Here is a 15,574-nt window from a genome sequence, read left to right as displayed (position 1 = left end):
GCAAGTTTGGGGCTGGCGTCTCCCAGAGGAGAGAAGCCGGATAAGTGAGGACATCTGCACATCCAGACTCAAAGCTTCACTCTGCATTACTGTATGCACCTGTGCTGGAGGAGCGGCACGGAAGCAGGCACCGTGCAGACCAGGCTGTGGAGTCAGGCATCAGCGCGGCTCACTTGGGTTTCCCTGCCTCATACTCAGGTGGGAGTTCTACCCACCCACGTCCCCGTGCATCTCTGGTCTAGACGCTCAGCGCAGCTTCAAAACCCTCTAGCTGTCCCGCCTGAGCTCTAGGATGGGCAGGAGACCCTGGCCTCTACTTAACCCGCTCCCCAAATTCACCTGCCAGAGCTTGAATTGAAGAGCGGAACTGGTCCCCCAAATTCACTCCACCGGCCTCCCTGAGGCAAGTTCCCTAAGCTGGGGTTCCCTAAGCTGGGGTTGCGCAGTTTCTCAGATGCTGGGGTCCCCAAGTATCCCCACCCCTCACCGTGCCAGCCCAGGCTCGGGGCTGGGCTGCCGGTCCCCACCCATGCCGCTCCGCTGAACGGATGACGGATGGAGCGCCCCCGGCTGCAGTGGCCACAGCCGGCGCAGGGAGGGCAGCCAGCACCCAGTTTGTCAGAGTCGCCCGGGACCCCGCAGGTCCCTGTGACCCTCTCCAGAGAGCGGCTCTCCGTTCCGGGCCTGCCCAGACAGGAGGGTGAAGGCGGGCGGGAAGCGCAGAAAGGAGGAGGGAACGGGTCTTGGAGGCTGAGATCCCAACACACGCCGCCCAACGTGCACCAGAAACGGTGCGGGGTCTGGAGGCACACCCGGGAGAAACCCGAGACGCGCGCACAGGAGCAGGGACTCGGTGGGAAACCCGCGGGCACAGCCCGGAGCAAGGGAGAGCCGCGCCGCCGAGTCGCCCAGAGGAAGACCCTCGGCAGGGACCGAGCAGCCGGGACACACCCCCGCGGCCCCCGCGGCCCCCGGCCCCGGCCCCCGCGGCCCCGGCCCCCTGCAGGCCACTCGCGCCGCGCGCAGGACGCACTCGGGGGCCGGGCAGCGCCGGGCGAGGAGCGCACACAAAGAGCAGCCCGGCCAGCAGCGCAGGCTCCGCCCGGCCGCCCCGCGACTCCGGCCCCCACCCCGGCTCGCGGCGGGCGCACGCACGGGGACGGGGACCGCGCCCCACCGCCCGGCCCGGCCCGGCCCGGCCCGCCGCCCGCGCTCACCAGCTGCAGGCAGCAGAAGGCGACGAGCGTGCAGCGCCCGCTGCACTTGCCCATGGCTCCGGGGCCGCGCGGCCGTCCTCGCGGCGCCCCCCCGGCTCGGCGGCCGCCGCTCCTCCGCGCCGCGCGGGCTCCGCGTCCTCCCCGCGCCGCGCCCCGGGCGGCGGGGCCGGGCGCCTAGGGCCGGGCCCGGGGGCGCCGGGTGCTCGGCGCCGGCCGCTCGCGCTGCGAGTCCATGGTCCGTCGGCCCGCGCCGGCCCCGCCGCGCCGCGCTCCTTTGTCTGGCCGCCCGGCCGCCTGGCGCGCCTCCTGCCCCGGGGCGGCTGGCGGGGCGCGCGGAGCGAGGGGCGCGGCGCACAGCAGCACTGCCCAGCTGGGGCGGCCGCCCGGGCGCTCGGCGGCCGCGGCTTCCCGGCCCCACCACGTGGCTCCGCCGCCGCCGCCGCCGCCGGGGAGGGGGGAGGGGGAGGGGAGGGGGAGGGGGAGGGGCGGGGCGGCCGCGGAGCAGCGGGGAGGGGAGAGGAGGGGAGGGGGCAGGGGAGCGGGGAGCGGGGAGCCCCTGGGCGGGGCCGGGAGGGGCGCCCGCCTCGGGGCTGACGGCCCCGCCCCGCCCCCGCCCCCGGGGCGGACCCGGACTTCGCCGCTCCCGCGCTGTGTGACCTTGGGGGCGTCGCGTCCCCTCTCTGGGCCGCAGCTTTCCTAGCAAAGTGGGAATGATGTCCACTTCCGAGTTGCCAAGGAGGTGAAAGGCAGTTGTGCCAACAAAGCACTTAGCCCTGTGCCTGGCCTGCTGAGGGTGCCGGAGCACTGGTCTCTCCACCTGCCCCGGGGGCCCCAGGGTTCCAGCCTTGTCTCTCTCTCTCTTTGCACCCTGGTCCCCAGATCCGCTCCGCATGCCAACGTCCAACGTCCTCAGGGTCTGGTCATACGTTTGTCCTTCCCTCTCTCCTTCTACTGGCATTTACCAAGCCTCTACTGCATACACACCCTTGGGGGCCCCAGGATCCAGAGGACAGCCCTGCAGTGCTGTTCCAGAACCCTCTGAGCCTCCCAGTCCGGGGAATAGACAAGCTCCCAGAGGCATGTGGCTGAGATGCCTGAGGGCAGAGACGGAAGACTGTGGCCAGCACCTAACCAGCCCCTGCCTCTGCTGCAGTGGGAAGTCAGAAAGCAGAAGACTGCCTTCTTCAAGACACCCCCAAAAGTACTCCAACTTCCAAACAGGTGCCAAATCCATTTCATCCTCCCTGCCTCTTTCCTAACTTCCTCTAGTTACCTTAGCATCACGCAGGTGGGAATCCCTGCATCATCCTCTGGGCTTCTCTGTCCCATCCACCTGACCATCCTGTGAATGGCACCTTCCTGCTTATATCTATGAAATTCCTCCTATGTGCTAGGCTCTCCGCTGAGGGTAAGGGGGTGAACCAGTCACTGTAGCCACTGAGAGAACAGCCCAGTGAGGGATGGTCATGACAACAAGAAAACATACAAATAAGTACATAATGACAGATTCTGGTGAGTACTCTACAGGACAATAAGGAGTAAAAGACAATAAGGGGGTGCAGTCCAGGTGTGGAGACCAAGATGGGCCTCCTGGGGGAAATGGTGTTAATGCTGAGAAGACAATAGGGAAGGAGAGGCCCAGGGGTGGAGTACAGCGTCCCGGCAGAAGAAACAGAAAGTTGCCGGTTCTTCCTGCCTTCTCCATGCTCACTAGCCCTTCCAACCCAGACGGCACCATGATACAGATTCAGACCCGTGGTTCAGGACCCAAACAGCCTGGGTTCCAGTCCCAGCACCGCCACTTGTATGCTGTTCACATGGTAAGCACTCAAATGCATTATTATGATCTTCTCCAGGGACCGGCTGCATAATTTGTGGGGTCCGGTGCAAAAGGAAAACGCAGGCTTCTTGTTAAAAAGCTAAGGGCGATGACCCAGCAGAGCATGAAATCGAACACAGGGAGAGCCCTGCACGACTGGGCCCCTGAAGCCAGAAGCCAGCCCCGCCTTCTCTCTGGGTCTCTTCACTGGTCGCCCTCCACCAGTCAGTCCTGGGCATGCCGTTGGTATATTAAAACACACAGGATATTCCTAGAGTTGTGCTGAGGTTTTCACTTGGAATAATAAGCTGAGGTAACGGTGGGAACTTTTCTCAGCCATGCTTGGCGAGTAACAGCTGTGTCCAACCAGGTTCTGTGACTAGACAGGCTTCCAGGAGTCTGTGAAGTCCCTGAAATAATATGCAAAGCTTCATGTGAGCAGATGTGCCTTTTTCTGGGGAGAGGCTCCACGGCTTTCATCAGATTCTTCAAAGAGTCTGTTTCCCACAAAAGAATGAGAACTAGCCCCACGAAGCCTCGGTGCAGATGTAATGGTTCTCTAGCAGATCCTCTTTGGGGCCTCTTCCAGATGAGCCTCTGCCAGCTTCTTCCGAGACTCTAACAATGTGATTCAATAATATTAGCAATAATAGCCACCATGTATTGAGTGCTGACTCTGAGCCGGGCGCTTGACACACATTATCTCATTTAATCCTTACAATAACAGTGGGTTCCACTGGGGCTGTGACCAGCCCTTGCCTGTATCACATCACACCTGGGACACCCTGTTCCAAGGCCTGGATGAGTCACTCTTAAGTCTGTCCCATGGGACAAGGGATGGCCTGTCTGACCTCAGCAGAATTAGCCTCTTGGCCCTCGGTCATTCCATTTAGTCCAAGCCTTGTCCGGATGAAACCATGCCCACACCATGACCTCTTCTATGCTTTGCACACTCTGTTCTGCCTAGAGTGCGTCTCCCATCCAAATTTGTAGCCTGGAGAACTTCAAATTTCAAGTCTCAGCTCAATAGTCACTTCCTCTCGGAGGCCTTCCTTGATACCCTGTGTCCCAGGGCAGTGCCCCACCTTTGGGCTGGCAGTGGTCTGTGCTACCTTCATTAGAGTTTTCCCCGGGATTTACTGTACTTGTTGGATTTTGCTTGCTTGTTTCCTCCAATAGATGTGAGCTCTATGGGAATAGCAACTGTGTCATAAGCTATCTCTGTATGCCACAGGGCTTGGATCGTGGTAGGAGTCAGCAAATATGTGGTGAATGAATGACCAACCTTCCTGGTCTCAAGCGTCAGCACACCTTGTGCCCTCTCTACCACCTGGGAAGTCCAGGGCTCTAAAGGGGAAGGTGGTCTAATTGTAGAAATAGCCAGAAACAGCTTTGAAAGACGGGAGGTTTAGGAGCTGGGGATGACGTCCAGAGGGGCTTGTAATAGCAGGCATGACGGATGACTAACCCCTCAAGTAGGGAAAGATTGGGGCAAACGAAGCAGGATTTAGAAATAAAGGACAGAGATGATTCAGAGCATACCCACGCTTCCTGAGTGAGGAGGCAGTCATGGTCAGGCCTGGAGAGAGGCACAGGAGGAGCTGCTGCAGGCTTGAGATTTATGAGGTGGTAAGGAGTTCCCCCTTTGCCCTCACTCGCCCAGGGTCACACAACAAACAGGCAGGGGAGAATCAAGATTTGCCCCCAAGCAGAACCACTTGAAGTCACAGGGTCTGGATCTTCCACCATAGTCCCTCTGAGGCTCAATGCTGAAAGCTCCCGAGAAAGTTCATTCATAAGATAGCTGAAATGTTAAGCCTATTAATTTCTCCTTCCACGTTAGAGGATGGGCCGTGCTCACTAACGATAGTTTCTGGGGTATTTTCTGACACCAACCCAATTCTCCAGCACCAGCTGTGTGCAACAATTCACTTCCATTCTGACACTGACTACTCAGACTGAGCACAGACCCACAGCCTCAGGGTGAGTCCCACAAGACCGCCTGCCCTTTAGATGCCAGTTGCAAGTCTCCGGTCACCCCTACTACTGACCAACCAGCTCCAAGTCAGGGGGTCCCCATGACCTCCTCTTCAGGTTCCATAATTTGCTTGAGAACAGCTTACAGAACTCAGGAAGGTACTTTACTTACTTCATTGGCTTCATATAAAGGATACAAATGAACAGCCAGGTGAAGAGTATATAAGGCGATGTCTGGAAGGGTCCTGGGCACTTCTGTCCCTGTGGAGTTGGGGTGTACCACCCTCCTAGCAGGTTCACCAGCCCAGAAACTGCTCTGGATCTCACTGCTCAGGAGATTTTATAGAGGTCAGTCTGCAGGGCACCTCTAAACCCAGGTTTTCCCACAGATGAGTGGGAGTGGCTGAAAGTTTCCACTGTAATCAGTTGGTCTGTCTGGTGACCAGCCATACCCTGATTCAGATGGGGGTCCCATCCTAAGTCACTTCATTATAATAAATGCAGATGTGATCCAAGGGGACTCACAAATAAGAAAAGGAATCTAGGGACGCCTGGGTGGTTCAGCGGTTGAGTGTCTGTCTGCCTTCGGCTCAGGGCATGATCCCGGGGTCTCGGGATCAAGTCCCATGTTGGGCTCCTCACAGGGAGCCTGCTTCTCCCTCTGCCTATGTCTCTGCCTCTCTCACTGTGTGTTTCTCATGAATGCATAAATAAAATCTTAAAAAAAAAAAAAAAGGCAATCTTATCACTGAGGAAGTTCCAGGAGTTTTAGGAGCTCTCAGAAATGAGGACAAAGACCAAATATATTTTATATTGTATCACAATAGCTAACACCTCTTAAGCATTCTGGGCCAGGCACTGTTCTGAGTGATTTCTCTACATTAACTCATTAAACCTCCCAGCAAACCTTTAAGGTTGGTGCAATCATCATCATCCCCTTTTTCCAGACGAGGAAACGGAGGCTCAGAGAGATTAGATCACTTGCCCAGGGTCACACAACAGGCACAGGGGAGAATCAAGATTTGCCCCCAAGCAGAACCACTTGATTTATAACATTCCTGTTCTGTTCTTTGTGCTTTTCAAGTTTTTTTTTTTTAAATCCGGAAGAACCTTTTATTTCTTTTATTTTTACAAGATTTTATTTACTTACTCATGAGAGACACAGAGAAAGAGGCAGAGACACAGGCAGAGGGAGAAACAGGCTCCCCGAGGGGAGCCCAAAGAGGGACTCAATCCCAGGACCCTGGGAGTACGACCTGAGCCAAAGGCAGACCCTTAATCTTGGAGCCACCCAGGTGCCCCTACCAGTAGAGCCTTTTAGAAATTATACATGTCTAAAACCAAAAAGTCGAACTGTTTTGGTGCGTTTGGGGAAAGAGGATCAGCAGCCTGCTCTGACAGTCTGTCCTCACCACCTGTGAAGGCCTCCAGAGCAGTGCCTCAATCCAGAGTCTCTCAGGGACTCATGGGAAGACTACTGGCCCAGATGATCTTTAAAAGGCCTTTTCTGAAAGGAGAGATAAAGAAGGGGAGAACCTGGAAGGCAGAGAGGTCGTATGAGTTCTGTTAAGTCACACCACACATTAAGAGAGCTGGACCTCAAGACCTCCAGGTCAGTTCCATTACCGTGGCCGGGTACTGCACTGGGAGCTCTGGGATCAAAAACGAATAGGATAGGTGCCCCTGAGAATCCTTGGGATAAAGGCTTGGGGGTTAGCACACTGGCCAATGGGATGGCACTGTCTATTGCTTCTTCTCTTCTTTTTCTTCTTCCTATTTTTTGCTTATTTATTTATTTAAAATTTTTATTTATTTATTCATGAGAGACAGACACAGGCAGAGGGAGAAGCAGGCTCCATGCAAGGAGCCTGAGGTGGGACTGGATCCCAGGACTCCAGGATCATGCCCTGGGCCAAAGGCAGGCGCTAAACCGCGGAGCCACCCAGGGATCTCCCTCTTCTTCTTCTTCTTCTTCTTCTTTTTTTTTTTTTTTGGATCTCCCTCTTCTTGCTATTTTTAAAAGTAATCTCTACACCCAATGTGGGTCTTGAACTCACAACCCTGAGATCAAGAGTTGTGTGCTCCACTGACTGAGCCAGTCAGGTGCTCCCATTGCTCTTCTCCTTCTCCTTCTCCTTCTCCTTCTCCTTCTCCTTCTCCTTCTTCTTCTTAAAGATTTTATTTATTTATTCATGAGAGACACATAGAGAGAGGCAGAAACACAGGCAGAGGAAGAAGCAGGCTCCTTGCGGGGAGCCCTATGTGGGACTTGATCCCAGGACCCTGGGATCATTACCTGGGCCAAAGGCAGACGCTCAACAACTGAGCCACCCAGGTGCCCCCCCACCGCCCCACAACTGCTTATCTTCTTAAACCCAGCAGCTTCACCCATCTGCCTTCCCTCTCTGGCCCCTGATGGCATCTGAGTTTGGGACTCTTGGGCCTGTTGGGGAGGCTGAACAGATAAGCAGGTAGTTATCAGCCATGCAGGGTGGCAAAGCGCCTACAAGTTGCAGAGACAGGATGGTGGAGAGAATGGTTAACTCTACTTGGGCTTGGGTAGTGATGGAACACTTTAGAGAAAAAATGGTGCTGACTCAGATTTAGGCTGTCAGGCAGAAAAAGAAGTGCAGACACAGAAGCGTTGAACAGCGAACAGGGAGGTGTGTTTCGGGAACTATGACCCCTTCTTTTCTTTAACTTCTGCATGTACTTTTTACTTCCTCCTGCCTCCTTACTGACACCACTCCTCTCCAACCAACTGGCTTCAAAATCTCAGTTTTAGAGCAAATCTTAAAAGAAAAGAAAAAGAAATCTCTGATAAGAAGGAATGGTTGAGGGATCCCTGGGTGGCGCAGCGGTTTGGCGCCTGCCTTTGGCCCAGGGCGCGATCCTGGAGACTCGGGATCGAATCCCACGTCGGGCTCCCGGTGCATGGAGCCTGTTTCTCCCTCTGCCTGTGTCTCTGCCTCTCTCTCTCTCTCTCTATCATAAATAAATAAAAATTAAAAAAAAAAAAGAAGGAATGGTTGAGAGAAAAGGAAGAGGATGGAACAGGGTGTACCTGAATAGGGCAGGGTCTAGTCGTCTCCATGTCTGGGTCCAGAACACCTAGCACAGCATCTGTGGATACCCAAGACAAATCTCCTTCTCCACTAGCTCTTGGTGGCCACATGGGCTTCCAGTTAAGGTCTGCCCTCAGGCCAGCTGAGCTGGGGACATGGCGAGATGGCCTCTCCATGATGGCCTCTCCTATCAGCCCCGTACTTGGCTGGGCCTAATTATGCTACCCTGGGGGCTGCACTCATCCAGAGGCTCCCCCTACCCCAGCCCCTTGGGGATAGGAAGACGGGCAGGATTAGCTCAGGCCTCACGCCTCCAGCAGGTCCCCCAGACCCTGACAGGATTCCCAGCCCCCTCTGGCTCCTCACCCCTCACCCAGGCATCCTTTCACCACAGAAAATTCACTGGATCCTCAATTTGCTATCTTTGAGTCTGAGGCAAAAAGAATCTACAATCCTATAAGAGTAGAGCTGGAAAGGGAGTCCTCTAATAGCGTGGCTCCCAACCTGCAGACCACCTGAGCCCGAATCAGGGCCCCACACCAGCCCAGTCAAACACAATGTCTGCAGGCAGGACCTGCTTACAGGTATTTTGTAATATACTCCCTGGGGAATACAACACAGACATTCCTGTCTAGTGGTCACCTAGCTTCCGCTTGCACACCTCCAGAGGGGAGGAACCATCTATGGAGCTGTCTGTGGGCAGCTCTGATTCAGTGGCTTTCTTTGTTGAGTGCGGACCTGCTTTCTCATAGTCCACTTCGTCTCGGCTCTGCACTTTGAGGCCTCCCAGAATAAGAGCATTTTCTCTTTTCCAGTGTGGCCATTTGATGTATGAAGCGGTGATCTGTCTTCCCTGCTTCCCACAGCTGTTCCTCACAACGGTCTTCAGGGAGGGTACCCAGAACTGCAAGCATCCTCAGGTGTGGTTGTCCTCCTGTGCCAGGTAGGCAGAAATCTCAGCTGGCTGGCTCTCTTTCTTTCTTTCTTTCTTTTTTTTTTTTTTTAAAGATTTATTTATTTATTTATTTATTTATTTATTTATTTATTCATGAGAGACACAGAGAGAGAGGCAGAGACCCAGGCAGAGGGAGAAGCAGGCTCCATGCAGGGAGCCCGACGTGGGACTTGATCCTGGATCTCCAGGATCACTCCCTGAGCCGAAGGCAGACACTTAACCGCTGAGCCACCCAGGCATCCCGCTGGCTCCCTTTCTACAGAAGGAGCCCAGAGCTGCCACCCTAACTTTCAAGACCCTTTGCAATCTGGCTCCATGCTTCCCCAGGCTCCTCTTCATCTCCCTGCCACTCCCCCAACATGCTGTTTCTACCCGGTGCCGCGTGTCATTTTTGAACACAACCAATTTGGTGATCTGTTTTTCCCACTACCTAGGCTGTGCCTCTCCGCTCCCCACTCTCTCTCTCTTCCCCCACATTCTGATCCTCAGTAAAACTTCCTCTAATTCCTCAGGCACTGCCTCCTAGGTTGTAGGTACGCCTCTGACAGGACAGATAAGATTGTTTTTTTTTTAAGGATTTTATTTATTTATGAGAGACACAGAGAGAGGGAGGCAGAGGGAGAAGCAGGCTCTGTGTAGGGAGCCCGATGCAGGACTCAATGCAGGACTCGATCCCGGGACTCCAGATCATGCCCTGGGCCCAAGGCAGGGGGCCAAACCGCTGAGCCACCCAGGGATCCCGACAGATTAGATTCTAATTGAGTTACTTATTTGTATCTGTTCCCAAAACAAGTACATGAGATGACACAAAGCAGATATATGTGGTAACTTTTCCTGGAGTGTCAATTTTACTTGGTGTGCTCAGTCATTTAAAACATTTATTAATGTAAAACAAGCACAGCTACATTATGAAGCAGCACGCAAAACCACATACATATAAATAGTTTCACTAGGGAAAAGGTAGGGGGACTGCTCTGAGTTGAGATACTAGAGAGGGACAGAATAGCCAGGTACCTGAAACCTGATGGCTTCCAGATTGAAAAAATAAGTATAAAAGACATTTTTTTTTTTTTAAGATTCAACTTATTCATTCATGAGAGACACACAGAGAGAGAGGCAGAGACACAGGCAGAGGGAGAAGCAGGCTCCACGCAGGGAATGCAACGAGGGACTCGATCCCAGGTCTCCAGGATCATGCCCTGGGCTGAAAGCAGTGCCAAACCACTGAGCCACCGGGGCTGCCCATCAAAGATGTTTTTGACATGGAAGCAATTTTATTTTTTTAATTATAATTTTTAAAAATTTTTATTTATTTATGATAGGCACACAGTGAGAGAGAGAGAGGCAGAGACACAGGCAGGGGGAGAAGCAGGCTCCATGCACCAGGAGCCCGACATGGGACTCGATCCCGGGTCTCCAGGATCGCGCCCTGGGCCAAAGGCAGGCGCTAAACCGCTGCGCCACCCAGGGATCCCGGAAGCAATTTTAATACGATTGTTAGATGGTATTATGAAATTGCTGCTAATTTTTGTAGGTTTGGTAATGTTACTGTGGTTATGGGAAAATATGCTTAGGAGAGTCCCAAAAATTAGGGAATATTGGGAGTGAAGAATTATGATGTCTCTTATTCTCAGTCATCATTGAAAGTTGTGTATATGTGTGTATGACAGAGATAGAAATTACTGAATTATTGAATCTGGGTGGGGTATATATATTCACTATATTAATCTTTCTTTTTTTTTTAAGATTTTATTTATTCATGAGAGACAGAGAGAGAAAGAGAGACAGAGACACTGGCAGAGGGAGAAGCAGGCTCCATGCAGGAAGCCCGATGTGGTACTCGATCCTAGGTCTCTAGGATCAGGTCCTGGGCTGAAGGCAGCGCCAAACCGCTGAGCCACCCGGGCTGCACTAATCTTTCAATTTTTGTTTGAAACGGGGGAGGGTTTTACATTTTAGATTCAAGGTATAATTTCAAAGTTATTAATTTCAAGTCTCTCCTTCTGCCCCAGTTCATTCTCCTCTGGCATTGAGGACACTTAAGGGGAAAACTATGACAGACCCTGGCTTGTTTTTCTCCTCACCATTTTGCCCTGTCATTTCTGTATTCTTAGAACCCAGCACAGCACTTGTCACAGAGAGGTGTTAAATAACTCCCTCTTGAGTGAGCAAGACCCGACTTAATAATATGCACGTGATCTTGGGAAATCAGTACTTTCTCTGTTTCCTCTCCTGTAAACTGAGGTTGGACAGGAGGAGCACCTGGAAGGCCCTTTCTACCTCTAGCACCTTTGGATGCTGTCCCTGGGATTCCAAAGGGAAGCCACAGGTCTTTTTTTCTAAGCAAAGCCCCAAAGTCGTCAGGCAGAGACGATCACAGTGGATCCACCTCTACTCTCCGGCCAAGATCTGAAGTTTTAGCTCAGCCAAGGACTTGGGAGAAGTGAGTGTAAGCTCACACAGACCACGAGTCCGAGCAGAAGTTTCCTGGAGAGCCAAGGGGTGGCAAGGGAAGTCAATTTGGCTTTATGCTGCCCTTCTGGCTATTGCTGTAGCCATGGCTAATGTTAATGTCCTTAACCTTGATTTCATATTGCAATCACCAGGAAGCTTTAAAAAATGTTCATGGTCATTCCGGAGATTCTGCTTTAACTGGCCTGGGCTATGATCTAAGCATCTGGAGTTTTAAAGGCTCCCCAGCTGATTTTAATGTGCATTCAAGGTTAAAAGCTACAGAGGCTACACTGTGGTGATGGGGTAAGAGCTCCAGCTAGGTTTACATCCTGGCTTTCCTACTTACTAGCTAGTTAATCTTGGGTGTTGCTTCTCTTTGAACCTGTTGCCCTTTTTGTGACAATCAAATGAGATAATGCATGTACAGAACGGAGCCAGAAAGAACAGCTAAATAAATACTTAGGGGTAGCTATTAATGAGTAAACAGGAGAAGCCTCTGTGGCTCCCCTAGGAATGATTAGGACTCTGAGTCCTTGGAGCCGTGGTTTGCTAGCTTGCATCAGAATCACTTGCAGGGCTTGTGAAAACAAATTGCTGAAGACTTCCTTCCCCCTAAATTTCTGGTTCAGTAGGTCTCAGTTGGGGCTCTGGAATGTGCATTTCTAGCATGTTCTCAGGTGCTGCTGCTGTTGTCCCAGAGTACACTTGGAGAATCACTGTTCTGGCGCAGGGTTTCTCAAGAGCATCACTGACACTTCAGAGCACCTAATTCTTTGAGCAATAGGTTGAGGTTTCCTAAAGTGCATTCAGCCAAATAGTTTCCCCAGTTAGGCACATTGGGGCATGAAGATCCCATGCTCAGATAAGTTTGGGGGAAGCTGGGTTAAAGTGAAACCTGGAAGATGGGTGTCCGAGGCAAATGAGGAAAAGAAGTTGAAGCCTAGAAGAAAGGAAGAGTTTGGGATAGCTTAGGGCTTGATGCAGAGGGGGTGGGTCTGGGGTCCTGAGACAATTGACCAGAGGGCAGACTCACAGCTCAGACTTGGCTTCATTTAGTCCCACAGGAATAGGAGCTGTCTTTTAAGTCTGGACCCTCCGTTTGTCCTGGAACACAGCTCTCAATCCCTAGTGTCTTGGAAGGAGCAATTCTCTCCTAACCCAAATGGCCTAATGGCCTTTCCCTACTACCTACAACCTCAAATTGCTCAGCACGCACTCGTGTGCGCTCTCAACACACTTCAGTTTCCCGAGATAACAAGCAGCAGACTCCAGGTCTATTAGTGAGAAACAAATAACTGGAGTTCTGCTGTTAAAGAAGCAACTCTGGTAAGATTCCTGACCTGTCCAAATCCACCTCCCTCAGAGCTTAGCCCACAAAACTCAACCACCCAGCGGAAAAAAAGATTTGGCTCTTTAAGTGCCAATGGTATTAAGTGCTAGAGACTGTGGAAGTCATAAAGGGAAATTAACTGAGAACCAGAGATGCCATTACTCATTCGGGAGCAATCTATCTCTCCCAAAGTGAGAATACAATTTGCACCCTCTGGGGATGTTTTATACTCAAATCTTTATTCCCCAAGCTAGGGCCGCTATTCCCTTCAAATTCTAAGTGGTGCTGCTATTTCCTGCTAATGGCTTCTCTCCAGCCTTTGAAGAACGCACTTGGGAGGAGCCAAGAGGCTGAGGTTAGAGGAAAGCCCTTAGTTTCCAGGGCCTTGGTTCCTCCCAGTCACAGCCAACTTCTCAAGGCACTGGTAGGCTTTCAAAGTGCAGGATTAAGGTTCAAGCCTTGTTCTCCCCAAGCCAAGAGATGAGGATGGGTGGAGGGGCCTGGCACTTAAGAGGGATCAGGGAGTAAGTGATGGTGCTAGAGGTATGAAGAGTAGCTTGCAAACTACTTTAGGCCAAATCTGTCCTGGTTAAAGGCATCTTTCTATATAATTACTGCTCATGCCTGAAGTCTGAGTCACCATTCCCTTTGAAGATCCCACTATATTTTGTGTGTTTTGTTTTTTTTTAAGATTTTATTTATTCATTCATGAGAGACACAGGCAGAGGGAGAAGCAGGCATCATACAGAGAGCCCGACGTGGGACTCGATCCAGGGTCCCCAGGATCACGCCCTGGGCTGCAGGCGTCGCCAAACCGCTGCGCCACGGGGGCTGCCCTATATTTTGTGTTTTAAAGTCTCTGAGCAGTCCTGCAGCAAAGAAACAGGTTTCACTTTAACTCAGCTTCCCCCAAATTTATCTGAGCATGGGATCTTCATGCCCCAATGTGCCTAACTGGGGAAACTGGCTGAATGCACTTTAGGACACCTCAACCTATAGGATCTAGTACATGAAGGACAAACACTCCAGGATTTGGCTCCAGCTTAACTCTGCAACTTTCCTGTCCCCATCTCTGACCAAGCTGAAATTCCGTTGGTTCAGGAAAGGAGCTCAACTTTAAAGCTCGTGCCTGTAGTTTCTTGGAAGGCACATGTTCTTTGTCTACCTGGCAACACCCTTACTCATTCCCTAAGTCAACTTCCTTAACTCTGGCAGGTACAAGAAATTACGGTTTCCAGTTCATTTTATTCAAATTTCATTCACTGTATTAAAAGTAATTGCTTTGACAGCTTTACCATCCTGTTGGCTCCTTCATTAATGACTTAAATGAATCTTGGGTGTGTGCTCACTTAAAAACTATCCTCTCTTACAATTTTTTTTTAAAGATTTTTTATTCATTTATTGGAGACAGAGAGAGAGAGAGAGAGAGAGAGAGAGAGGCAGAGACACAGGCAGAAGGAGAAGCAGGCTCCATGTAGGGAGCCTGATGTAGGACTTGATCCCGGGTTTCCAGGATCACACACTGGGCCGAAGGCAGCGCTAAACCGCTGAGCCACCCAGGCTGCCCTGTCTCTTACAATCTGAGGTAAACAGGTGACTTGGGTTTGGGAGCTAAATGTATAAAATGAAACATGTACCTAACAGGCTGCAGGTGTGAAGACCTCGGTGTTGAAACAGGAGGTTTAGAAAGACACACACCACTCTCCTATGCCAGATGGGATTCATCAGTGCCAGTCTGTGTGCTGGGTGCAGTCATCCAATGATCCAAGGAGATAATAACCTGTTTTGAGGAACTAACAGCATTTCTTAATGTCCCTGTCTGTTTAAGAAAGACAGACAAGGGGGATCCCTGGGTGGCGCAGTGGTTTGGCGCTTGCCTTTGGCCCAGGGCGCGATCCTGGAGACCTGGGATCAAATCCCACGTCGGGCTCCCAGTGCATGGAGCCTGTTTCTCCCTCTGCCTATGTCTCTGCCTCTCTCTCTGTCTCTCTGTGACTATCATAAATAAAAAAAAAAAAGAAAAAAAAAAAGTTATAAAAAAAAAAAGAAAAAAAAAAAAAGAAAGACAGACAAGGAAGCAGAAGCACAAAAAAGTCTCAGAGGATGTCATGGTCCAGTTACACAACTTGCTCCTATTCCTTTCAAGCTGACTTTTTTTTTTTTTTTTAAAGATTTATTTATTTACTTATTTATGATAGAGAGAGAGAGAGGCAGAGACACAGGAGGAGGGAGAAGCAGGCTCCATCCTGGGACTCCAGGATCGCGCCTTGGGCCAAAGGCAGGTGCTAAACCGCTGAGCCACCCAGGGATCCCCTAAAGCTGACTTTTTTTTAAAAGATTTTATTTATTTATTCATGAGAGACAGAGAGAGAGGCAGAGACACAGGCAGAGGGAGAAGCAGGCTCCCTGCAGGGAGTCCGACATGGGACTCGATCCCGGGTCTCCAGGATTACACCCTGGGCTGAAGGCAGGCGCTAAACTGCTGAGCCACCCGGCCTGTCCCCCTCAAGCTGACTTTGATGCAGCATTCCAGCTAGCCACTCCTACTGGCTGAGGCTGCCCCCAGTCTAATGCCCATTTTAAGGACCTTGACTAATAGGGACTGCTGCTCAGAAAGGTGCTTTTGGCAGGAGGCAGAATAGAAACAGACCTTATTTATTAAAGATCATGTCAAGGTATACAAAAACTGGGTTCTTTTAGACTTGATCACCACTTGACTGGTATGTCTCTAGCAGGAGAGCAATCATTTATTATGGA

At 51.5% G+C, this 15,574-nt stretch overlaps 1 protein-coding gene across 1 annotated transcript in view; it reads right to left on the bottom strand.

The window, feature by feature from the left end:
• Positions 1–1,368, bottom strand: part of NKAIN1 (sodium/potassium transporting ATPase interacting 1) — a 39,765-nt gene extending 38,397 nt beyond the window's left edge. Inside the window, exon 1 of the mRNA XM_072750438.1 lies at positions 1,218–1,368. Within this exon, the coding sequence (XP_072606539.1) occupies positions 1,218–1,271 (54 nt within the window). The 5' untranslated portion in view covers positions 1,272–1,368. The remainder of the gene's footprint in view (positions 1–1,217) is intronic.
• Positions 1,369–15,574: the final 14,206 nt, after the last annotated feature.

Source organism: Vulpes vulpes, chromosome 2 (genome assembly GCF_048418805.1).
Source record: "Vulpes vulpes isolate BD-2025 chromosome 2, VulVul3, whole genome shotgun sequence".
Classification (NCBI taxonomy): Eukaryota; Metazoa; Chordata; class Mammalia; order Carnivora; family Canidae; genus Vulpes; species Vulpes vulpes.
Note: the sequence above shows the minus strand (reverse complement) of the source record. Positions and strands in the feature narration are given on the sequence as shown.